Source organism: Electrophorus electricus, chromosome 15, assembly GCF_013358815.1.
Source record: "Electrophorus electricus isolate fEleEle1 chromosome 15, fEleEle1.pri, whole genome shotgun sequence".
NCBI lineage: Eukaryota > Metazoa > Chordata > Actinopteri > Gymnotiformes > Gymnotidae > Electrophorus > Electrophorus electricus.
Window position 1 is genome coordinate 18768326 of NC_049549.1, and position 25891 is coordinate 18794216.

The 25891-nt window shown below is 45.6% G+C and overlaps 1 protein-coding gene across 2 annotated transcripts in view; it reads left to right on the top strand.

The window, feature by feature from the left end:
- The window catches only part of numbl (NUMB like endocytic adaptor protein), a 49022-nt gene that overhangs the window by 16479 nt on the left and 6652 nt on the right, over positions 1–25891 (top strand). The window contains exons 1-7 of one of the 2 annotated variants that reach the window (XM_035534161.1): positions 9003–9407; positions 16782–16932; positions 18266–18340; positions 21936–22010; positions 23285–23425; positions 23964–24168; positions 24647–24913. In XM_035534161.1, the coding sequence (XP_035390054.1) occupies positions 9367–9407; positions 16782–16932; positions 18266–18340; positions 21936–22010; positions 23285–23425; positions 23964–24168; positions 24647–24913 (955 nt within the window). In that variant the 5' untranslated portion in view covers positions 9003–9366. Of the gene's footprint in view, positions 1–9002; positions 9408–16781; positions 16933–18265; positions 18341–21935; positions 22011–23284; positions 23426–23963; positions 24169–24646; positions 24914–25891 lie in introns of those variants that run through there. The other variant, XM_035534162.1, reaches the window with a different exon arrangement.

Here is a 25891-nt window from a genome sequence, read left to right on the forward strand (position 1 = left end):
TGTGAGGATCAGTGGAACCACGGTGGAGAGAGTAGATAGTTTCAGGTACCTTGGTGTTCACATCTCGCAGGACCTGTCCTGGTCCCGCCATACCAACTCCCTGGCAAAGAAGGCTCGTCAGCATCTTTACCACCTCAGACGCCTAAGAGACTTCAGACTGCCCTCCAAGGTACTGCGGAACTTCTACACCTGCACTATTGAGAGCATCCTCATGGGGAACATCACAGTCTGGTTTGGGAATAGCACCAAGCAGGACAGACAAGCACTCCAAAGGGTAGTGCGTTCAGCAGAGCGCATCACTCACACGGAACTTCCTGATCTGCAGACCATCTACTACAAGCGGTGCCAGACCAAGGCCAGGAGGATTGTGAAGGACCCCACCCATCCCAACAATAGGCTCTTCTCTCTGTTGAGGTCAGGGAAGCGCTTTCGCTCTCCGAAGACCAAGACAGAGAGACTGAAGAGGAGCTTCTTCCCACAGGCCATTCGGGCCCTGAATCAGGGAAACTGATAAACTGTGGGGACTACCACCACCATGTAACATAACTGTATATATATTCAATAACTGTATATATATTCAATTACCCATGTAACAAAAAAAACTGTAAATATGTATTTTTACAAAATGGATCTGTACATTCTGTACATTGTGTATATAAACATAATATACATATATTGTAAATACATTGCTAATATATTTTTGTACATATATAGAATATATATTCCTCTATGCACCCCTGTTTTTTCTTTTTCCTCAGTTTGGACAGAGCACTCTCAACCATTTCACTGTGTTATACTGTGTATGACTATGTATGTGACAAATAAACCAAACTTGACTTGACTTGACGTTAAGGGTTTTGAAGGACTGCACGAGTGCTGTTCGGGAGGTGTCAGACTGGATGAGAGAGAGGCTCCATGCTGTGGACTGACCCAAAGGTGCTAAAGACCCGGAGCAGAGGCAGTCCAGGAAATCTGAAGTGTTTACACATGTTTGTGCTTTTATTCACTTGCATGTATAGTGTAGTTCTATCACAGAAGAAGGGGCAGAAAGTTTGGCCACAAGCCAGCATCGTTTGACACTGATTGAGACATTTTAGGAGATGCTTACGTGATTGGCTTCTTCCATCAGAAGGTGGAGGTTGAAGAGTTATTGTTCTGACTGGCATTACAGATCTGGACTGTTCAAAGGTCAGAGCTCAGTGCCACCTGACTAAGAGCTCGGTGCCACCTGACTCAGAGTTCGGTGCCACCTGACTCAGAGCTCGGTGCCACCTGACTCAGGACTCAGTGCCACCTGACTAAGAGCTTGGTGCCACCTGACTCAGAGTTCGGTGCCACCTGACTCAGAGTTCGGTGCCACCTGACTCAGAGCTCGGTGCCACCTGACTCAGGACTCAGTGCCACCTGACTCAGAGTTCGGTGCCACCTGACTCAGCGCTCGGTGCCACGTGACTCAGGACTCAGTGCCACCTGACTCAGAGCTCATTGCCACCTGACTCAGAGCTCGGTGCCACCTGACTCAGAGCTCGGTGCCACCTGACTCAGAGTTCGGTGCCACCTGACTCAGAGCTCGCTGCCACCTGACTCAGAGTTCACTACCACCTGACTCAGAGCTCAGTGCCACCTGACTCAGAGTTCGGTGCCACCTGACTCAGAGCTCGCTGCCACTTGACTCAGAGTTCGCTGCCACCTGACTCAGGACTCAGTGCTGCCCGACTGTGGCTCTGCTTTGGTGTGAGGTGCAGCCTGCTTCTCCAGACCTCATGGCCTCCTGTCAGCTGGCTCCAGCCGGCTGTGTTTAGCTGGGGCGTGAGACAATGGGAGGGGACATAGCTCAGTGGAAGCACAGCTGGTCCAGTCTCCCTGGAACTAACTGCCATAACAAAGGACCCCTGTGAGGCTTCTAAAAAGGTGCCTGACCAGAAGCCCCTCCCCCCAGGATCAATCAACCCCTCCCCCTCTCAGACGCTCCTATAGATCTGTCCCAGCTGTTTGGGTCGGTTTTATTTCCCATTGTTACAAAGTGACCTCCCTTCCACTGAATTAACCTCTCTGCATATGCATTCAGTGTACCAACAACTACACACACACACATACACATGTTTGGAGTCACACAATCACTTGCACATAAACCCTCTGTATCCTCTGTGTGAGACCCTGGTCACAGTCTGTAAGGTTCTGTGTCCCCAGCATGCGCTACTGTGGATGTGGAGGGAAAGTCTGGAGGCCTGAACAGAATGGATGAAATACTGTAATTTTATTACTGTATATTGTGTTAGTGATTATGCTTTACAGTATATTATAAACACATTGCTGAAGCCGTAACGTGAGCCGGACTGTGTGAATCCACTGATTAGTGCAAACACTAACACAGCCCAGGGGCCAGAATGCTTCTAACACATCATGAAAAGAGCTGGTGGACATTTTGCAACTCTGTGCAGAATCAGCAATGAAGGGGCCAATGTTGCCATAGCAATTAAGCAGTAATATACCGTGCAGCCTGGCTGAGTGTGACGCCGCACGATTCTTCTCTCTTCTTCATTGTTCCACCATTCAGGAACAGCACGTGCCTCAGAATTCAGAGTGGCAGGGTGGGGCCAGGGAGGGGCGGGGCCAGGGAGGGGCGGAGCGAATGAGGGGACCTGGGTGTGGGTGGGATGGGGGAGGGGAGACAGGCCTTTGTGCTGCTGCCATTGTGCTGAACGCATGCTGTCCTCCAGTCCTGACAGACACGCGTGAAGACTAAAGGCAGCACAGCAGATCTCTGGTGATTATTGGGGGGGGTGATTGTCTGAAAAGATGAGACCCAGTGACCATCTGTGATTAATGCGTTAATCCTTTCACACACACACCCCTCACCCACAAGTGTGTGTGTCAGGACACACTTTGGGATCATTGCCTGTCCTCCTGTCTTGTGGAAGTTTGTGAAGTGCTCCTGGAGTGATCAAGCCACACTGCTCACTGGACTCCATCTTTTACCGAAGGCCATTCACATGTTGTTGGTCAGGAGGTTCAATGCCCTTTGGATGTCTCCCTGACTGAACAGAGCCAAATGTAGCTGGGCAGAGGCCTGTCTGAATGAGGCTCTTGTCCGAGTGGAGAGCTCTTTGTTGAGTAGTGACGCTGCCAGCGTGCCCATTCACTATCCTGCAGACATAAACATGTGCTCGCTATGTATTCGCACTGTACTCAAGCTGTGCTCACGCTGTGCTCATCCTGTGCTCGCTATGTATTCGCACTGTACTTGCCCTGTACTTGCCCTGTGCTCACGCTGTGCTCATCCTGTGCTTGCACTGTACTCGCCCTGTACTTGCCCTGTGCTCACGCTGTGCTCATCCTGTGCTCGCACTGTACTCGCCCTGTACTTGCCCTGTGCTCACACTGTGCTCATCCTGTGCTCGTGCTGTACTCGCCCTGTACTTGCCCTGTGCTCACACTGTGCTCATCCTGTGCTCGTGCTGTACTCGCCCTGTACTTGCCCTGTGCTCACGCTGTGCTCATCCTGTGCTCGTGCTGTACTCGCCCTGTGCTCACGCTGTGCTCGTCCTATGCTCACGCTGTGCTCACGCTGTCCTTGTGTCTCCTGCTTCACTGCTCTGCAGACTGCTCTAGTGTTGTGTTTCACTTCAGATCAATACTCTATGTCCAGGAAGGGTGTCCAGCTCTCTGTACAGATATAAAGCGTCCTGTCGATCGGGGCAGTGAGCACCCGTGTGATGAGGTTTTTTGGGAGAAGGTTCGATTGGTGTCGTTTATTTTGAGGTCACGTTTATGGACTCGGTTCTGTCAGGGTCGTATGAACTGCTAATAGCTACAGATATAGCAAACACTCCAGTAAGAACTATTGACTCACTGGAACTTCAGACAGGCCTTAAAGGCCCAGACATTTTGATGCCGAACCATGTGTCTGCTATACTGACTGGCAGAGGTGTGCACACGTTAGCCTGTGAGAGAGAGAGACCAGACTGGGGTCGTTGTTACACTGGCTGTGTCTACCACACTGGACACGTGGCTCCCGGACGCATCTCAGTTCTGTTTAATTATATGCCCTTGGAAGAAGAATTTTTGCAGTCTGTTTGTTTAGTTTTTTTTTTCTCAGTCAAACAAGGTCTGCTTTACAGTCATAACAGACTTTACAAACGACAAATCTGCTGCATTGTTGTCACTGTTGTGAGTTCAGTGATGGTGTGCTGGTGTGATAGCAGGCTGGAGTGATGGTGTGCTGGTGTGCCCCACTGTACTGCATATGCACCTCCACCATGCAGCTCCATGGGGACCCCAGTGCATTGCACACTTCTGGTTGTCCCTAATGAAAAACCAGTTTTACTTCAGCAGCTACTTCTGACACCCTCGACGAGCTGGTTCAGGTGATGTAGAGTAGGGAAAACACACACACACACACACACACACACACTGCTCTGCATCTGTGGATGTCTCGTGTGCCTCTCACCCCACGGGCTGAAACAGCTGTTCCCCTCCATTACCATGACAAAGCTATTCAGCCTTTACCGGACACCGTGAACCACCGCCCGCCAGCCATGTGGCGCCCCAGTCATGTCGGGGGCCATCTGGGGCCTGCCCCTCTCCCCTGTCTCTCTCTCTCTCTCTCTCTCTCTCTCCCCCCTGTCTTCCTGTCTGCCCAGTGTATCGTTACAGTCATAACAGGGCAGAAATAAACACTGCAGAGAGAGATCCAACTGATATGATCAGAACCAATTTATAGCACAGCTAATGTAAACGGGGTGTATCATTATGTTGACTTTGCTTTGTAAATACCAACCTATCCATCTTTCCAACCAACATCAGTCTGTTGTTCACATAATCCAGTGGGAATGAATAGTCATGTCAGCAAACCTCTCATGGGCCTTGACATTACAGCCACACCAACAACAAAAACCTCCACATGACTAGAAATAAAGTAACAGTCTCAAAATATACAACACATTTGAAGAGATGTTAGGAGGAGCACTAGAGTGGTCTTTCACTAGGGTGGGCTATCACTAGAGTGGTCTTTCACTATTTTTTTTTGGGGGGGGGGGGGTTCCTGTTGCTGTTCAGGGGAGCCCATGACACAACAGTAGGAGGATGTGACAGATCACTGGGCGCTTGCCCTGACCATGGTCAACGACTGTGAGAGGAAAGAACTCAGAGAGAAGGAGAAAGCATGAGGGAGACTGGAGAAGAGAGATCAGCTGAAAGATCCCAGCAGGAAAGAGGTGAGGGACATGAGGTGGGGCAGGATAGGAGCTGAGGCTGTGTAGTGGCACACAAGCACACACGTGAACACACACGTGTGTTAAAGCAGGGCGGGGGGACAGATGCGTCCATCACGCACCTGCGGCCAGCTTGTTCCCACCTCGACGGTATCAGAGGGGCTGGTCACACTGCCCGGAGGCTGTCACAAATGTGAGCGGCTCGGAGCTCCCCTCCATGGTGGCACCTCCCTGGTGCAGGCCTGAGAGTCAGAGCTGTGGTCCTTAGTGATGGCCTGAGAGTCAAAGCTGTGGTCCTTACTGATGGTCTGAGAGTCAGAGCTGTGGTCCTTAGTGATGGCCTGAGAGTCAAAGCTGTGGTCCTTAATGATGGTCTGAGTCAGAGCTGTGGTCCTTAATGATGGTCTGAGAGTCAGAGCTGTGACCTTTAGTGTTGATCTGAGAGTCAGAGCTGTGGCCTTTAGTGTTGATCTGAGAGTCAGAGCTGTGGCCTTTAGTGTTGGTCTGAGAGTCAGAGCTGTGGTCCTTGATATCACCATTTTTCTATTTTCTGATCCATTCAGGACAGTGTTCCTCCAGCACAACATTCACATATGAACAAGTTACACATGCAGTGTGAGTAGAATACTGGAAACAGGCACTTTTAAGAGGAAACCACATTTATTAAGACCCTGTTAAGACTTCAGACTACGTTTGTTCATTTAGACATTGTACTTTCTCCTGTTGTATTTTGTTCTTTGTTTTATGTTTCATCTTCTAATTTTCATACAGTTTATTTAATTTGTTTGTACTTCTGCTATATATGTGTGTTAAGCACTTCTTCTTATAAAGTGTCTTTTTAATATTATCATTATAGGATTTATTATTATATTGTATTTATTATTAGTGTTGTTGTTGTTGTTATGGCCCAGTCATATAGATGCAAATAGTGATCTCATTTGGACATTTTGATGTTTTTCATGATTATGCAAATTGACCTTATTAAGTCTAGCAGCAGCTTTGTCACTCCACCAATCTGTTGTATATTAAATCATGATGAGATTATTTAGCATAATTACTAATCTACACATTTTAGTATTTTAACAAATTACATTAACCATTTAAGTGTTTGATCTGAACAATGTAAGCAATTTATTAATGATCCCTTTATTCCTGATCATTTACGGCTCCAATGCCTCAAGAGTTGGGATTTTTTAATATGTAAGATTTTATGGATGCTCTGGCAGGTGGAGATTTGTATGTGACATTGGAAGAAATTACACAAACAAAGTGTGCCAGGGATCTTTCTACATGTCCATGAGCCACCTTCGCTCTTTCTTTTGGACCAGTTGTTGATTGGGTCTTCACTCTTTCTTGGGTCTTTGTTTGTTCACCTGTTTCACAGGGCTTTAACAGTTTGTTTTTGGGCCTTATTTCCTCGTTTAAATATTCAAATATTTATTCACTGCAGTGGTTGGAGGAAAAAAAAACTGGCAGTCACTTTTCTTGTAAGTGTGTGTGTCTGTGTGTGTGTGTCCATGTGTGTATGCATGTCTGTGTGTGAGTGTGTGCACGTGTATGAGTGTATGTGTTTCCGTGTGAGTGCATGTGTGTGCGTGTGTGGGTATGCGTCTGTGTGTGTGTGTCCATGTGTGTATGCATGTCTGTGTGTGAGTGTGTGCACGTGTATGAGTGTATGTGTTTCCGTGTGAGTGCATGTGTGTGCGTGTGTGGGCATGCATGCATGTGTGTGTGTATGTGAGTGTGTGTGCACGTGCGTGTGTGTGTGTGCTGTCTGGGACCCATCTGTTCACTGGCTTTGGGCAGTATTGCCATGTGGCACATTTGAGGACACAGTTAGCCTGGTTAAGTGTCCGTGTGAATATATCCAGCTGTCTGAAGTGGTGGGCTGGACATTCCTTTTAAAGAAACTGGGCCAGGTTCTGTTAAGCAAGCGTGGTGAGTCCGGGAGGAACAGGGATGAGTTCTTTAATTGTAGCTGTATCAGCAAGGTCCTGTAAGGGTCCGACACGGTGTTGTAAGGGTCCGACACGGTGTTGTAAGGGTTCGACACAGTGCTGTAAGGGTCCGACACGGTGCTGTAAGGGTGCAGTCCAGTCAGCCTGGCAGCTATTACACCCCTCACACTCTCATTAGTAGTGCCCTGAACAATGTGAATATTTGGGGATATTGATTCATTAAATGGGAACTCCAACCTTACTTCCAGATTCTGAAACTGGTTGTTCTTTTATTTTAAAACTATTTACTAAAGGTTCCTAAATATATTTTATTTTATCCTCAGCCTTTTCAACTTCTGTTTTTATGTGTTTAAAGCTGAATATTAATTAATTACAGCTGGTGTAGATTATGTCGTGTCATTATTAAATCATCACTGGGTTCAGCATCCACAGGCAGCACAGTGCCTAATTGTCCATGTTCAAACACATGTTCAAGCACTACACAGCACTTCTGAGTTTATCTAGCATTACACAGCACACGAGTTTTTGTGTAGTTATTTTAGTTTTTGATTTTGTACAACCTTTCCATTAAAATTACATTTAAATGTTAAATATGCTTCATTTAGACTTACCTTACTTCATTTATGTGGACATTTTTAAAATAAATTTGCAATTATGCTTTTATATTATTGTTTTTATTTTAGTAGAATGCAGAAGTGTCACGACCCTCCGGGTTCACAGTTCCCATGGCAATGCTACCTGTTTGTTTATTGCTGGTTTTGTTTCCTCATTGTTTTGGTTTCATTGTTCTGCCCCATTGTTTGTATCTCTGATTATCATTATGTTCACCTGTGTCTTGTTAGTCATTAGTCTCTGTATTTAATCCTTGTGTGTTCAGTTTTATTGTGTTATTGAGCCATCGGTTATCATCGTGTGTTTCTCCTGGTGTGTCGGATTACTGCCTGTCTCTGGATTACTCTCTCTGCCTGTTCCCTGTCTGTTTTGGTTTTCCATGTGGACTGCTTTGTGGATTATGACCTTTGCATGTATACTGGACTATGTGTATGGACAACCCTGTTCTCTGTTAAACTGTGTCTGCTATGCTGCGCTTGACTCTCTCTCTGTTCCTGCTCAGAGCCTCAATTATGCAACACATTAAGCATATTAAACATATTAATGAGGACTATTTGTACATATGTTCAGAGACCCAGTGGACCCAGAAACCCGTCCATATTTCTCAACTCATCATGACATTTCAACAACTATTAATACTAATGCAATAGCAGGAATATGACATCCAATGGATAGATTTCTTTTAAACAAATCACTTAATGATTCTCTCCCCAAGATTAGAAGCAATTTGAATTTATCCTGTTTACCTGTAACATTTTTTTTTAAATTCACATTTAATTTCTTATGAAACTTCACTGTCATTAGGCTTATTGCAGGTTATTGCCTTACCTCTGTCAGCCCCTGAGAACAGGAGCAGGCAGTGATTGGTCTGCTGTTCACTCCATCATCTCTGAATCTTTCGCCCGCCCCAACCTCTCTAAAGGTTTACTTCATGTAGCGTGATGGCTGCCTTGTGTAATCTTTAGTAGTGTTTTGCTACAGGGAAATATATATGGAGGTATGCTGTGTATGTATGCCAGGGGTGGCAGCATTCTGTTTTGATGCTAAGGTCAGCACTGGGTAGAGCCAGGAGAGAGAGAGAGAGAGGGAGGGAGAGGGAGAGAGAGAGAGAGAGAGAGAGAGAGAGAGAGAGAGAGAGAGTTATAGCTCAGACAACCAGCACCACAGATGGACAACAGAAAAGTGTGTCATTACCATCCCCAGTCTAGTCACTTCTACACTCCTCCCTCTCTCTCTCTCTCCAACTCTCTCTTCCTCTGCCTGTTCCTGTGTTGCCACACATTCTCTGGCTCACTTACGGAGTGTTACAGAGTGCTGAAAACTTGTGTGGCTCCCCTGTAGCTGCACGGCAAGGTGTGTGTGGTGTGAGGGGGTGGCGTGCTCATTTCTGTGGGCATTTTCTTGGATGCGTGTGCTTTTGTGGCTGAAGCGCCTGCACGTTTGTCTGAAGTGCTCGAGAAGGCGAGTGCTCAGCTCCGTCTTTCGGACACACACCCGTGTCCTCCGTTCTCTCGCTCACGGGTCACAGCGCCTCCGGGAACATCCGGCTGGGTCACTCCCAGGCATTCCACACTGTATCTGGGATGAGTGTCAACAGCAGCATGGATAGAGTTGGGAAGGGAAGGTGAGTGTGTGTGTGTGAGTGTGTGTGTGCGTGTGTGCGCGTGTGTGTGAGCATGTGTGTGTGAGTGAGTGCGTTCGTGTATGTTGTGTGTTGGTGTGTGTGTGTGTGTGTGTGTGTTTGTGTGAGTGGCTGCGTTTGTGTATGTTGTGTGTGTGTGTGTGTGTGTGTGTGTAAAGTGTGTGTGTATATGTGTGTGTGTGTGTAGTGAGTGTGTAGTGTGAGTACATGCGTGCGTGTGTGAGCGTGTGTGTGTGTGAGTGCGTTCGTGTATGTTGTGTGTGTGAGCGTGTGTGTGTGAGTGAGTGCGTTCGTGTATGTTGTGTGTTGGTGTGTGTGTGTGTGTGTGTGTGTTTGTGTGAGTGGCTGCGTTTGTGTATGTTGTGTGTGTGTGTGTGTGTGTGTGTGTGAAGTGTGTGTGTATGTGTGTGTGTGTGTAGTGAGTATGTGTAGTGTAAGTGCATGCGTGCATGTGTGTGTGTGTGTGTTTGTGTAACTCCAGTAGGCGTATTCGGTCATGAAGAGCTCTCTCCCTCGCAAAAAAACTTCTAAAATAAAGAAGCAGAGATGGTGTTTACTAGCTATGAAAGGCTGTAAATGAATTAGTCACCAGGCGTCTTCAGACAGCTTGTGTTTTGCTAAGAGCTTAATAACAGCTGCATAACCTTCTAAGCCCATGTGGCACTGATTAAAGACGAAACTGAAGTTGTTGACTGTGTACTGAGCCTCTCAGCTGAGTGTGTCATAACCAGTTAATGTCCCAGGCGTGGAAGTTCATCTTCCAGTGTTTGATCTGATGAGCACCAATTGAGTCTCTTCACAGGAGGTGTGAGAAAGAAAATTGCTTGTTGAAGGTTTTTTGTTCTGATTTGTTGGTGATCCTGACATTTTAACATAGTACTACTGTGCTTTTATGTTAATATTGAGACTAATATTTTGTCCAATAGTGCATTAAAATGCAAAAGAACAGTACTTTGTAATTAATCGGTTTAACATGCTGTAAAGTGCTAATTAAGAGGGCTTAAATGCAAAATCTTTAAAACACTTAATATGTCACTATTACTACTATGAATTCAATCAAATCTATTAAAAACATGTTCAGAAGTCTTTTTCATTGCTCATGTTCTTGTGGCCGGTTCAGTAGATCAGTTGTGTGAGTATGTGTACTGTGTTTGCTGCTGCCGGGGTGTGTCAGGGTTGGTAGGAGAGGCTGTCCTGTGAAAGGACCAGGAGAAGCTTCTGATGTGCTCATCAACAGCGGCACACGGCAGTTGGTGCAGAATTGATCGGCCGAGTTTAGAATCACTGTTTGAGTCCTCGTCTGCTCCAGTGTGAAGAGCGTGCTTTGTTGATGAGTGTTGTATAAGAACTCATACCAGCCAGGTCTGGTTCCACTACAGCTAAACCACCCTTTGCTGGGGAAGGCTGGAATATTCAGCTGTTTCTCTGGTGAGTCCCTCTAGGTCCAGCTCCCAGCATTAAATGTAACCAGCAAAATATTTTCTCTTTTTATCTTTTTTACCCTGTCTAATTCAGTTTAGTTTAGTTTGCTGTAAATAGGGGCTTTATGGGGAACTCTGTCATCACAGCTGCACAGACAAGGTCCTGGTGCTGTAGTTGGGCACAGATGGTTTGGTGGGAACTCTGAGACACTGGAGAGTTGTACCAGGACAGGCCACAGCTGGGTTGAGGTGAATGACACATCGCTACGGTGATAGCAGACATGTTTCACGATATGACCCATGACCTTGAAGGCACTACCAGGATAAACTCCCTTAGGATCTACTGACAGGCACCAAGCCAGGTGGTTCCACACAGAACTGAAAGTAAAACCCTGCGAATACATACAGACTTCAATCTCCAGGAGGCTCACGTCAACAGAATGGAAGATTCTGTATCGCACAGCCTTGCCCTGCGCAGAACGGCGAGAGCTGCATAGAAGCTACCACCAGGGAAGTGAGGGGGAAAGTCTGGAGAATCTGGAGCCATGACAGCAGGAGGAGTGTTCGTGGGAGGAGTGTGTTTCTGAGCAGGTGACACCCTGTCCTGTCTGGGCCTCTCTGGACCAGAGCACCCTGCCACCTCTTTCCCACAAGTACTCACACACACTAGCATACACTAATATTCCATTTGCGACAGTACTGCAGAAAAACAGAATTCAGGGTAATCACTCCTTCTGTCTGCACACACTTGGATGGCCACATATTAATGCGCTTGTGAGCAAAATCTGTTTCAGCTCCTCTGTGTTTATATTGAGTGCCCCCATTTTGTCTGATGTTTACAGTCTAAACATCTTGGGTTGATCTGTGTGTGTGTGTGTGTGTGTGTGTGTGTGTGTGTGTGTGTGTGTGTGTGTGTGTGAGAGAGATCAGGTGAAGGAGCTAAAGAATAGTTTCTAGAAGGCCACTGCAAGCTTTGCACTGGCATGTTCTCGTGTGATGTAGGTTGAGGGGGGTCATCTTTTCCTGACCTTAGCTGTGTTGTGATGGATGGTAGTATGGGAAGCTTTGAACCTAAAGTCTCACAGGGAAGTTTTAAAACCTTTTCATGTGCGATGTAAGGCTCCGTCAGAAAGGTTAGTGCACAGCTGAATAATAAGTCTCCTTCTGCCAGGCACTGAAGCGCTCCATTACACCCCCACCCACGAGAGCACCAGCGTGTTGCCATTAGTCTCCATGAGCGCGGAGAGCATTGATTATATGGGCAGACATAACCAACGTTTAAGGTACTGTGGTACTTCATGGTGGAGGTCTAGCTGGCATCTTCACTTTTTTGGTATTAGTATAAACAGAGGACAGAATTTAATGCGGTTATAGTTATTTTGGCTGTTTGTCAATATATTTGATTTAATATTGTATTTTAGAATCTAGCTGAGCTGGTCATGATTCCCACACACTCTCTTTCTTTCATATTCCCTCCTGGGTCTCACAGAGGGATCGATGAGAAACAGACAGGAACATTTGGGCCACTGCACAAGCAGAACTTAACTGTGCTGTGAGCTGGTCTAGAGTGAAGCTTTAAAGAGAGAATATATGCAGAGTTGGTGGGAGCTGACAGTGAATCAGCAAAGCTAGCCATTATATACTGTAGTCATAATATACTGTAGTCATAATATACTGCAGTCATAATACACTGTAGTCATAATACACTATAGCTGTTATATACTGTAGTCATAATACACTCGTCATAATACACTGGTCATAATACACTGTAGCCATTATATACTGTAGTCATAATACACTGTAGTCATAATATACTGCAGTCATAATACACTGTAGTCATAATACACTATAGCTGTTACATACTGTAGTCATAATACACTCTAGTCATAATACACTGGTCATAATACACTGTAGCCATTATATACTGTAGTCATAATACACTGTAGTCATAATACACTGCAGTCATAATACACTGTAGCCATTATATACTGTAGTCATAATACACTGTAGCCATTATATACTGTAGCTGTTATATACTGTAGTCATAATACACTGTAGCCATTATATACTGTAGTCATAATACAATGTAGTCATAATACACTGTAGCCATTATATACTGCAGTCATAATACACTGTAGTCATAATACACTGTAGCTGTTATATACTGTAGTCATAATACACTCTAGTCATAATACACTGGTCATAATACACTGTAGCCATTATATACTGTAGTCATAATACACTGTAGTCATAATACACTGCAGTCATAATACACTGTAGCCATTATATACTGTAGCTGTTATATACTGTAGTCATAATACACTGTAGCCATTATATACTGTAGTCATAATACACTGTAGTCATAATACACTGTAGCCATTATATACTGCAGTCATAATACACTGTAGTCATAATACACTGTAGCTGTTATATACTGTAGTCATAATACACTCTAGTCATAATACACTGGTCATAATACACTGTAGCCATTATATACTGTAGTCATAATACACTGTAGTCATAATACACTGCAGTCATAATACACTGTAGCCATTATATACTGTAGTCATAATACACTGTAGCCATTATATACTGTAGCTGTTATATACTGTAGTCATAATACACTGTAGCCATTATATACTGTAGTCATAATACACTGTAGTCATAATACACTGTAGCCATTATATACTGCAGTCATAATACACTGTAGTCATAATACACTGTAGCTGTTATATACTGTAGTCATAATACACTCTAGTCATAATACACTGGTCATAATACACTGTAGCCATTATATACTGTAGTCATAATACACTGTAGTCATAATACACTGCAGTCATAATACACTGTAGCCATTATATACTGTAGTCATAATACACTGTAGCCATTATATACTGTAGCTGTTATATACTGTAGTCATAATACACTGTAGCCATTATATACTGTAGTCATAATACACTGTAGTCATAATACACTGTAGCCATTATATACTGTAGTCATAATACACTGTAGTCATAATACACTGTAGCCATTATATACTGTAGTCATAATATACTGTAGTCATAATACACTGTAGTCATAATACACTGGTCATAATACACTGTAGTCATAATACACTGTAGCTATTATATACTGTAGTCGTAATACACTATAGTCATCATACACTGGTCATAATACACTACTCATAATACACTGTACTTGTAATACACTGTTGGCCACCATGGCCAAGTTACTACTGTTGGGTCCCTGAGCAAGACTGTTAAACCTCAATTGCTCAAGTTGTACTCAGTCATAATTGTAAGTTGCTTTGGATAAAAGCATCAGCTAAATGCCGTAAATATGATGGTGTGTGTATGACCTTCATAGCCCTCACGAAATGCTCTTAGTGCTACGCTTGAGGACCATAGATGAAAGTCCATATCACTGAAATAATATGAGTATTGTCCATCATTTGAAATGTGTTTGGCATATCTTTTCATTTGATAACGTAAGGACAGAGATTCAGCTGAACAAAATGGTCACAAATCTCCACTAGACACCAGTGCTCATATTTCCGTGGGACGTGTCCTTGGCAGGATGAAATGTCTGCCATTTCCCAGGATCCTGCCTGTGTGGTGCTCAGAGTGGAGAGGGAGGTATAAATAGAGATGGGAGTGGGTGAGAAGAAAGATGCATCCTACTGAACACAAGTGAATGTGAAGATGGTGTAGTATTTACAGGCCTGTGGTGTCTTATGACCCAGTGCAAAAATACTTAACTGCATGTAAATGTGATTCTTTTTGGTGTTTGTAAGAGGAATTACTGTCACCACTGATCCATTTCTCATCATGTGTTTTTGTGTAATTCTCATTAGTGTGTAGCTGGTTTCTGTTTTGTGCAGAATTAATGTTTGAGACTGTTGTGTACAGGATTCCATGATCCTGTCTTATAATTATCAAATGAATCAGAAATTGCAACAAGCACTTTGACTGCAGGATGATGGGCTGTGTGGTATTTGGTTACAGGTTGGTAGGATGTGTGGTGTTTGGTTACAGGTTGGTGGGTTTTGTGGTGTTTGGTTACAGGTCAGTAAGATGTGTGGTGTTTTGTTACAGGTTGGTAGGATGTGTGGTGTTTGGATGCAGGTTGGCGGGATGGGTGGTGTTTGGATGCAGGTTTGTGGGATGGGTGGTTGGATGCAGGTTGGTGGGATGGGTGGTGTTTGGATGCAGGTTGGTGGGATGTGTGGTGTTTGGTTGCAGGTTGGTGGGATGGGTGGTGTTTGGATGCAGGTTGGTGGGATGTGTGGTGTTTGGTTGCAGGTTGGTGGGATGGGTGGTGTTTGGATGAAAGTTGGTGGGATAGGTGGTGTTTCAACTGCAGGCTGTTTGTGTAGGACTGTCTGGCACTGATGTGGAGAATGAGACACCCGTCAGAACAGTGACCTCAATCCGATGAGATCTGAAAGTGAATCAGGGTGTTCAGAACCCCCTTCTCTCCCTCAGACTGCCCCTTCTCTCATTCTGTGTTTCTCTTCTTCTGTCCTACTTCTCCATGTGCTGCTCTTCTCTGCAGTCATCTATGTCATAGTCCACTCAGACAAGCATCTGCTGGGCTTCCCCTCCCTCCCTCTGTCCCACACCTGCCCAGTGTTGGGTCCGGCATGTCGGTGAGGGGCATCTGGGAGCCTGGCAGCTGTCTGACCTCAGGGGCTCTGTTACACTTGGCTCAGACCTCATCTCAGAATGTCCTAAAGCTTCCAGAGAGTCCAGAGAGTAGAACACATACACACGTGCATAATCTAAGATGTGGATGTGGATGTGGATTTGTGGATGTGTGTGTGGTATGTATAAAAGCAGCAGGCTGTAAGTGGTGTCCATTCCTTACATGTGTATCTCAAATCCCAGTGTACTAGAGACTAGTTTGTCTTGAGCCAAGCTTTAGCAAAAATACCATAGCATGTCAAACGCTGGAAACATCAACAGACTACTGGCTGCCGCTTACTGAGAGTCTCCAGCATGTTGTGTTCTTACTTCTAAAAGTAAATATCTGAGCAGCTGTAAACAGTGTTTCCAAATCCCCCTCAACATTTGATTGACCATGGAATGTGAGGCTTTTGTAGAGAACTTGGCCTCTTCTGTTATGCAGTTCTGTTTTACTTGTCTTGTGATTTAGTTTTCAGTAGTTGAAATTTCCAAAGTAAATGAGTGGAAGAACTGGATGGCCTAATTAAGGTGCTCTTTTTATTAAAATGCACAGAAAAATGTATTCCTGCTGTCTGTCTCCATAAAAAGTTATGAGCCTGGTGATACGTTACACTGGTTACATCACACACTGGGTACATCACACACTGGGTCATCTCACACTGGGTACATCACACACTGGGTATATCACACTTTGGGTACGTCACACACTGGGTCATCACACACTGGGCACATCACACACTGGGTACATCATACACTGGGTGTGTGACTCAGTCACTCAGTGCTTGTCCATTTTGGTTACGAATCAGGTCACGGATCAGGGTTCAGGGTTAAAAGTCCTGGGTTAAGGGTTATGGATCAGAGTTAGTGTTCAGGATTAAGGGTTCAGGATTAAAGGTTATGGGTCAGGATTAAAGGTTTAGAGTAAAGCGGTCAGGATTAAAGGTTCAGAGTTAAGGGGTCAGGATTAAGGGTTCAGAGTAAAGGGGTCAGGATTAAGAGTTCAGAGTAAAGGGGTCAGGATTAAGAGTTCAGAGTAAAGGGGTCAGTATTAAGGGTTCAGAGTAAAGGGGTCAGGATTAAGGGCTCCTGAAGCCTTTGTGGACCTCACAACACAGTTAAAAGCTGCTCGCTCCTGCTAACCCCTCGCTGTCTCTCTCTCTCTCTCTCTCTCTCTCTCTCTCTCTCTCTCTGTCTCTCTCTTTCTCTCTCTCTCTCTGTCTGTTTCTCCACCCATCTGTCTGCATATCCAGCAAGCAGGAGTCTGAGAGCGTGGAGATGAACAAGCTGCGTCAGAGCCTGCGCAGGAAGAAGCCCACCTACGTGCCTGAGGCCAGCCGGCCGCACCAGTGGCAGGCGGATGAGGAGGCCGTGCGCAAGGGCAAATGCAGCTTCAGTGTCCGGGTAGGGAGCATGTGTGTGTAGGGAACATGTGTGTGTAGGGAACATGTGTGTGTAGGGAGCATGTGTGTGTAGGGAACATGTGTGTGTAGGGAGCATGTGTGTGTAGGGAGCATGTGTGTGTAGGGAGCATGTGTGTGTAGGGAACATGTGTGTGTAGGGAGCATGTGTGTGTAGGGAGCATGTGTGTGTAGGGAGCATGTGTGTGTAGGGAACATGTGTGTGTAGCCCACACCCCCACACGTGGCCCAGTGGCACACCGGGCTGCATTAGCTAGACGAAGTGTAAACACATTGGCGCTTCACAAACAGCCTTAGGAAGCTGGCGTTGTGTTTTGGGTGGGAGGGATTGTTCGGTCCTGTCATTCACAGTGACACTACCCAATCCTAGACGTCTGTGCGCTGGCGCTTGCTAAAGAGGACAGTTAGTACTTTCCTCCTAGTGTGTTCACATCTCTTGTGCTGCAGCGCTTGGCTTCATGCGCTCACCTGCCCCCTCCACGGCTGCTGGGATGGCCAGCAAGTCAGTGGGTGGGATTGGCTTATCCGCAAAAGATGGAAGAAAATTGGATAAAAGGGAAAAAACTACAAAATCAAAAAGTGGCCTGGTAACAGCTTTGTGAAAGTCACACACCTTTCTAGGAGTCAAAGGAATCATTTTCTGCATCTGGTTTAAATAAAAATTGTAGAGTGCATATTTGGTGACGGGGGAGGCATGCACTGACAAGAACTGCACTGTTAAGAAAACCAGCCTGGTCATGGCTAATCGAGAAGGATCTCTGTGGTCCCACAGCAGGCTTGAGTGTCTTTCTGCAGAGAAGCTCACGTAATTAAATTCAACCTCATTTCTTCGGCAGCCTGAGGCTTCTGGAGTCTCGTGGAGATGGAGAGGTAATCCTCTCACGGTGCCTCTCCTCACTGCATACGCAATCACATAACCCAAGCCAAAGCTGTTCCAAATTAATCGTGCCACCGCAAAAATGGGGTGTGTTCCTCTCCTGTACAGCACAGGGCGCATCGACCCACACAGTCTACACAATGATTTCTGTGATTTATGTAACATGTTGCAGTTTTTTATGGTCTGTAACCATAGTTATAACATAAAATGATCGTGAAGTGTGTGGTGGGGTCTGTGTGTGGTGCGGTCTATGTGTTGTGGGGTCTATGTGTTGTGGGGTCTGTGTGTGGTGGGGTCTGTGTGCACAATGTAACAGCTGATGAAAACCAGAGAACACAGGTGGTCCACTCTCTCTCTCTCTCTCTCTCTCTCTCTCTCTCTCTCTCTCTCTCTCTCTCTCTCTCTCTCTCTCTCTCTATATCTCGTTCTCTCGTGACAGTATCTGGGCCTGGTGGAGGTGGAGGAGTCCAGAGGGATGCATGTTTGTGAGGAGGCTGTAAAGAAGCTGAAACTGGTGAGTACTTCAGGCCTCGCTCTGTTCTGGAAGGCCTGGATCTCTGTCCACTGCACAGAGCTCAGGAAGACACTGTGTTCTGAGGCAGGACTCTTAATGTTTGACCTGAACTGAAGAATAAGGAGGAACAACTGGACGGGCTCCCAGTTTTACTTTTTTCAGCTCGTCTTTATATTCTGTAACTAGAGAACAGTTCCATGCTTCTAATGGGAAAGTCTGAAAAAACAGGACAGTGTTGCTGGAAGCGACTCGGCTGTGGGCCTGACCGAGAGTGTCCTGAGGGCTGTGTGTGTTGTAATGAGGGTTGTGTGTGTTGTACTGAGGGCTGTATGTTGTTTGGTACCACTTGACCTGCATGGGGTCATTGGGTCAGAGATCAGGATATGCTGCAGTTTTAGGCCACAGCTTCCCCAGCTCAGTGGCCTGTGTATTTAGGGGAACATGGGGACTTTGGTAGATCTTCTCTGCTGGGTCCTGAAGCTCTGAGGTCTTTATGGAGAGGGAGTGATGCCGGGCTTGTCTTTGTGTTCACATGTGGCTCCATTTTCAGCTTGTTCCTGCATTGATTCTTGTGATGCCTGTGAGTCACATCCTCTTTAAAAGGGTTTGTGGTCAGTGCTTTTTGGGAGGACATTTTTCTCTGTGCAGATCCATGTCCATCAGGGCTAGTGGTCTCTTTCATAGTCCTGTTTGTCCCTTAGTTCTGGACGTGTCCCTCTCTTAGCCAGGCACCCCACTCCACTTTGCCTGACCTTTTCTTCCCGAGGTCACCTTCTTTTTCCTCTCCTCTGTTCTCTCATCCCTGCTCTGTTAGCCCTGTTCTACCACTCTGCTCAAGCATTCCTGCTGTCCTAGCAGTAGGACATGGAACAGGGCTTCTGGGTGCTTCCTAAAGTGGCTGTGGTTCCCCACCAGGTTTCTGTCTGTCTGCGTCTTCCATGATTCATGATGCTTCATGCGCCCTCTGCTCGACTATTTACATTCCATCTCCATCTCTCTCTCTCTCTCTCTCTCTCTCTCTCTCTCTCTCTCTCCCTCCATCTCTCTCTCTCTCTCTCTCTCCCTCCATCTCTCTCTCTCTCTCCCTCCATCTCTCTCTCTCTCTCTCTCCCTCCATCTCTCTCTCTCTCTCCCTCCATCTCTCTCCATCTCTCTCTCTCTCCATCTCTCTCTCTCTCCATCTCTCTCTCTCTCTCTATCTCTCCCTCCCCCTCTCTCTGTCCTTCTCCCTCCCCTAGACACATGTTCACTTGTTCTCCAGCTCTTAGTCCGAGCTGTTGCTGCCCCACACTGTTCTTACTTGGTCTTGTCTGTTTTTCTCATCACTGCAGCACATCTCAGGCAACGTATGTTAGGTGGGCTGTTATCAGTTAGCATGCCACTGTATTTCAGAAAATACCACCCATTCCTTAAGTTCATATCTATATAGGATTCTAAAATGATTCTGCTTTCTTAGTTTTTCACAAGTGCTAAGACATATTTGTTGAAACCCTCCACCCTTTTCTCCAAACTGTCAAAACAAAACCCAAATTGTCATTCCACATTCACAAAATTCTTCTTGTAAAATCAAAAGTTGTAACTGCTCTAGACAGTGCTCCCTTCACTAGGCACGAGTAGTCACCCAATAGTTTGACGTATATGAAAATTATGTGTTAGATCGCAAGTTCTTGCTGTGCCGATGATCTCAAGATCTTTGCTGTAAACACTAGCAACATGTAGATGCAGTGGAACAGTAGGAGCATATGAGAAGGTCATTCTCTGATCTTCTGGTAGCTGTTATGGGAAGGTGAGTGTCTGCCTGCCAGACGAGGGGCCAACCTGCTGAAGTGTGAATGCAACAGGGGTACCTGCAGAATGGAACAGGAATGAAGCACATGCTATGCCTTTGGCAGACACCAGGTGTCGGCGCAGGTGAAAGCCTAAGACAGGTGTGTTAGGCTTTAGTGCTCTTCACCATCATCATCACAGGCAGTGAGAGAACACTGCCTGGTGGAACCCCTCCAGTCCAGTTAATCTATAATATGATATAATATAATATCTATAACCCCTCCAATACAGTTAATCTATAATATAATATATTTAACCCCTCCAGTACAGTTAATCTATAATACACTGCCTGACAAGAAAAAGGTCACACACTCGTTTCCACAATATTTATTTCTGTCCAGAGTTGCATACATTTTTCCCCAAGATCTTGTATTGATGATGGGAGATTTGGACCACTGCACAAAGTCTTCTCCAGCACATCCCAAAGATTCTCAATGGGGTTCAGGTCTGGACTCTGTGGTGGCCAGTCCATGTGTGAAAATGATGTCTCATGCTCCCTGAACCACTCTTTCAGAATTTGAGCCCGATGAATCCTGGCATTGTCATCTTGGAATATGCCTGTGCCATCAGGGAAGAAAAAATCCATTGATGGAATAACCTGGTCGTTCAGTATATTCAGGTACTCAGCTGACCTCGTTCTCTGGGCACGTAACATTGCTGAACCTAGACCTGACCAACTGCAGCAACCCCTGATCATAGCACTGCCCCCACTGGCTTGTATGGTAGGCACTAGGAATGATGGTTACATCAAGCCGCCTCTCTTCTTACCCAGATGCGCCCGTCATTCTGGAACAGGGTAAATCTGGACTCAATCAGACCACATGACCTTCTTCCATTGCTCCAGAGTCCAATCTTTATGCTCCCTAGCAAATTGAATCCGTTTTTGCCGGTTAGCCTCACTGAAAAGTGGTTTTCTTAAGGCTACACAGCTGTTTAGTCCAAATCCTTTCAGTTCCCTTCACATTGTGCATGTGGAAATGCACATTTCACTATTAAACATATCCCTGAGTTCTACTGTTGTTTTTCTACAACTGTTTTTCTATTTGATTTTACCACACGGTTAAGTGATCGCCGATCACGATCATTCAAGATTTTTTTCCGACCACATTCCTCTCTCGAAGATGATGTTTCCCAACTGTCCTTCCACTTTTTAATTGGACAGTGTGATTTTAGTCATTTCAGCAATCTCCTTAGATGTTTTCTCTGCTTTATGCAGGCAAATAATCTGACCCTTCTGAAACAGATTAACATATTTTCTATGACCACAGGATGTGTCTTTCCACATGGTTGTTTAACAAATGAGAAGCTACTCACTGCATCAGTTAAATTACTTGTGCCAGCTGAAACATAAGCAGTGTATAATATAATGTCTATAACTTGTATAATCTATGTCAAGGTGTACTTTGAGATTTTTGCATTTGTTTTTCTGAAAACATTTTTGAAAAAATGGAGTCATTTCAGAAAATGTGTTTTAGTGCCTACAAAACTATGAATATATAGAATCCACTATTTCACCTTCATATTAAACAAACAAAACACAAGAAAAGGTGAAGAAACATTGCCAAAAAAAGTTATTTTCATCTGATAAAATATGAAGAGGAATTTGACAAAGACCGAAAGAATCTGAATTACCAAAAGGAACAGGGGCGATTCCCCGTGTGTCCTGTTTAAATTGGTAATAAGCTACAGAGAGGCTGTAGTCTGTTTCCAGAATCAAAGAGCCACAACAAGCTGCTTTTGAGAGTCTGATGTAGTCGTTCTCCGGCAGAGTGGGAAGAAGACGGTGAAAGCCATGCTATGGGTGTCTGCTGACGGTCTGAGAGTGGTGGATGACAAAACCAAGGTGAGTCCAGCACGGCGTTCACAGTGAGAGAGGGAGAGAGAGAGAGAGAGAGAGAGAGAGAGAGAGAGAGAGAGAGAGAGAGAGAGAGGGAGGGAGAGAGAGAGAGAGAGAGAGGGGCAGAGGGTGTGTGGGAGTAAGAGAGCAGAGCAGAGAGGAGCTGTGGAGAAATTACAGTGAAATTACATCCTCTGATAGCCAGTCACATGACTCACTCCACAGCCTGGTCACATTACTGACTCCAGTACCAGTGGATCATCTGAGCCAGGACTGTCACTATCATCAGTTTGTCCATGATGGTCAGTGAGGGGTTTTTCTTTGTCCCTGATGGTCAGGGACCACGTATATGGCACAACAAACACGAGTGAAGGCTGTTGTGTAAAAATGGTTATCATGTGAGGATTTCCCAGCAGTGCCAGAATTGTCATGTTTTCCATTTATGCTGGGAACATTTTATCCTCACAAAACTCAGTTAAGCAGGAACACACACACACACACACACACACACACAGCTACACCCACACCAATCTTTAAAGATAACCAGAAAGCCCCAGGAGTCTTAATGCATGGTGAATACAGTAGTCCACTTTCTCTTCAGCCACTTAAATGGAGGAACAAAGCCGTCCCTTTGGCCTTTCCTGTAAACCCTCCCCCACACAGCTAAGCATTCATGCCCCCCCGACGCCCCTCCCTCTCTGGAGTTCTGCTAATCCCTCTGGCCCCTGTGAGTCACCCCCTCGCCCCTTTTCCATATAGCGTTAGTGCACCCTGGCCACTTCCTGGCCTCCTACATACATACTCAACTCTTGCAAGCGAGATCGGGTCCTGCCCTGCCATTTAAGAGCCCCAGAGTGTCCCTAAGAAGCTTGATATGAGTCAGAGGCCCCCGATGGCGCCACTCTTGTGTGTCTCTCTCCGCAGAGACACGCAGGGTCTGGTCTTTCAGACCTCTGTCTGCAGACTGAACCAGGCTGGCAGAACAGAGCCTTTGTTTTGCTCCCTGCACTCCTACTCTGTATTCTGATGCGGTGCTGTGCTGCTGTGTGTCAGTCTCACTTTCCACCTAAGCCATTACACACTTTAATGAGGCTCCATAACTACAAATGTAATTCATTGTTGCTGTGTAACAGTTTGGTTAGCAAGTGACTAACCACAGACTGGAGATAAGTGTTTATGTTATGAAAAACAGATTGCTACATAAAACAGAAAAAAGAGTGGTTTTCTCTTCATATTCACGTTTGATTACAGAGTGTCATCCTGTCTCGTTGTACTTGCAGGACCTCATTGTCGATCAGACCATCGAGAAGGTGTCCTTCTGCGCGCCTGACCGTAACTACGACAAGGCCTTCTCCTACATCTGCAGGGACGGCACCACCCGGCGATGGATCTGCCATTGCTTCATGGCCCTGAAGGACTCGGTGAGAGACACTCCACATGCAGGCGCTAGGCTTCAGCAAGGTGGGATTAAAGCAAGATTTAAGTGTTTATGGTGACGGGACAGGTTCGTTTGGGACATTTGGAAGTGTGAGAAGGAATAGGAAATGGGGAGTAGGGCAGTAGAGCAGGGTAGTAGAGCAGGGTAGTAGAGCAGAGCAGGGCAGTAGAGCAGAGCAGGGTAGTAGAGCAGGGTAGTAGAGCAGAGCAGGGCAGTAGAGCAGAGCAGGGTAGTAGAGCAGGGCAGTAGAGCAGAGCAGTAGAGCAGAGCAGGGCAGTAGAGCAGAGCAGGGTATTAGAGCAGGGTAGTAGAGCAGAGCAGTAGAGCAGGGTATTAGAGCAGGTATCTCTGCTGTGCAGTTTTTGGCCCTCAGCCTAAAAGTCTAAAATAAGAGCAGATGTGAGAGCCATGGCAGCCTAACGCTAATGTTTCTCTGGCAGCTTGACGGTCATGTTTCTCTGGCCACGTGATGCTAACGTTTCTCTGGCCGCGCGACGTTAACATTTCTCTGGTGGCGGCAGGGTGAGCGCCTCAGTCACGCCGTGGGATGCGCCTTTGCCGCCTGCTTGGAGCGAAAGCAGCGGCGGGAGAAAGAATGTGGCGTCACAGCATCCTTTGACCCCAGCCGCACATCATTTGTCCGCGAGGGTTCGTTCCGCATGTCCTCGGCTGGACAGCATGGCGACAGAGAGGACGGCACGAAGCAGCTCCAGGAACGTAAGAAAGGTCAGCATCACAGGGACTGTTGTGCACACTAGAAAGCACTGCACACCACAAACCACTGCACACAGCAGCTAGACCACTGCACACACCACAAACCACTGCACACTCAAACTGGACCACTGCACACAGCAACTGGACCATTGTGCACACTAGAAAGCACTGTACACCACAAACCACTGCACACAGCAGCTAGACCACTGCACACACCACAAACCACTGCACACTCAAACTGGACCACTGCACAGAGCAACTGGACCATTGTGCACACTAGAAAGCACTGCACACCACAAACCACTGCACACAGCAGCTAGAACACTGCACACACCACAAACCACTGCACACTGCAACTGGACCACTGGCTAAGATGATTGGAATGTATAAATTAAATGTAAAATGTAAAATCTGTGAACAGGCTGAAAATTCCCACATGATAAAATACCTGGTTGGCTCCAAATAATGTGTTGTCACTTCCTCTCTGTAGAACCATGTACCATCCCTGCATTGCCGCCAGGGAATGCCTCACCACCGGAGGGTGCTGCCATGCAGGCAGAGCGGGTGGAGCCTAGCGGGCCCCACGCGATCCCACGACGCCATGCCCCCCTCGAGCAGCTGGTGCGTCAGGGCTCATTCCGCGGCTTCCCTGCACTCAGCCAGAAGAACTCGCCGTTTAAAAGGCAGCTGTCACTGCGCCTCAACGACCTGCCCTCCAACCTGCAGCGCAAGACCGACTTCCAGGCCAAGAATCCAGGTCTGCTGCCATGTACATATGCTATGTATACAGTCCATGTACATATGCTATGTATACAGTCCATGTATATACACTATGTATACAGTCCATGTATATACACTATGTATACAGTCCATGTATATACACTATGTATACAGTCCATGTGTATACACTATGTATACAATCCATGTATATACACTATATATATAGTCCATGTATATACACTATGTATACAATCCATGTATATACACTATGCATACAATCCATGTATATACACTATATATATAGTCCATGTATATACATTATGTATACAGTCCATGTATATACACCATGTATAGTCCATGTATATACACTATGTATACAATCCATGTATATACACTATATATATAGTCCATGTATATACACTATGTATACAATCCATGTATATACACTATGCATACAATCCATGTATATACACTATGTATATAGTCCATGTATATACATTATGTATACAATCCATGTATATACACTATGTATATAGTCCATGTATATACACTATATATATAGTCCATGTATATACACTATGTATACAATCCATGTATATACACTATGTATGCAGTCCATGTATATACACTATGTATATAGTCCGTGTATAGGGACTATATGGACAAAAGTATTGGGACACAGCTCTTAATAATTTCTTTCAGTCCCATTGCCACAGGCATATAAAATCAAGACCCCAGCCATGCAGTGAAAGGATGGATCATTGTAGAGAGGTCACTGGATTCCAGTGTGGTGCTGTAATAGATTCCACCATTACAACAATCAGTTTGTGAAGTTTCTTCCCTCCTAGATATTTCACCATCAGCTGTGAGTGGTGTTATTGAGAAGTAGAAGCATTTAGGAACCACAGCAACTCCATGAAGTGCCATGAAGTGACAGACCACCTAAAGTTTCAGAGCCGGGTCACCGAGCGCTGTGCTGAGGTGCACAGTGTGTAAAAGTCCACAACGTTCTACT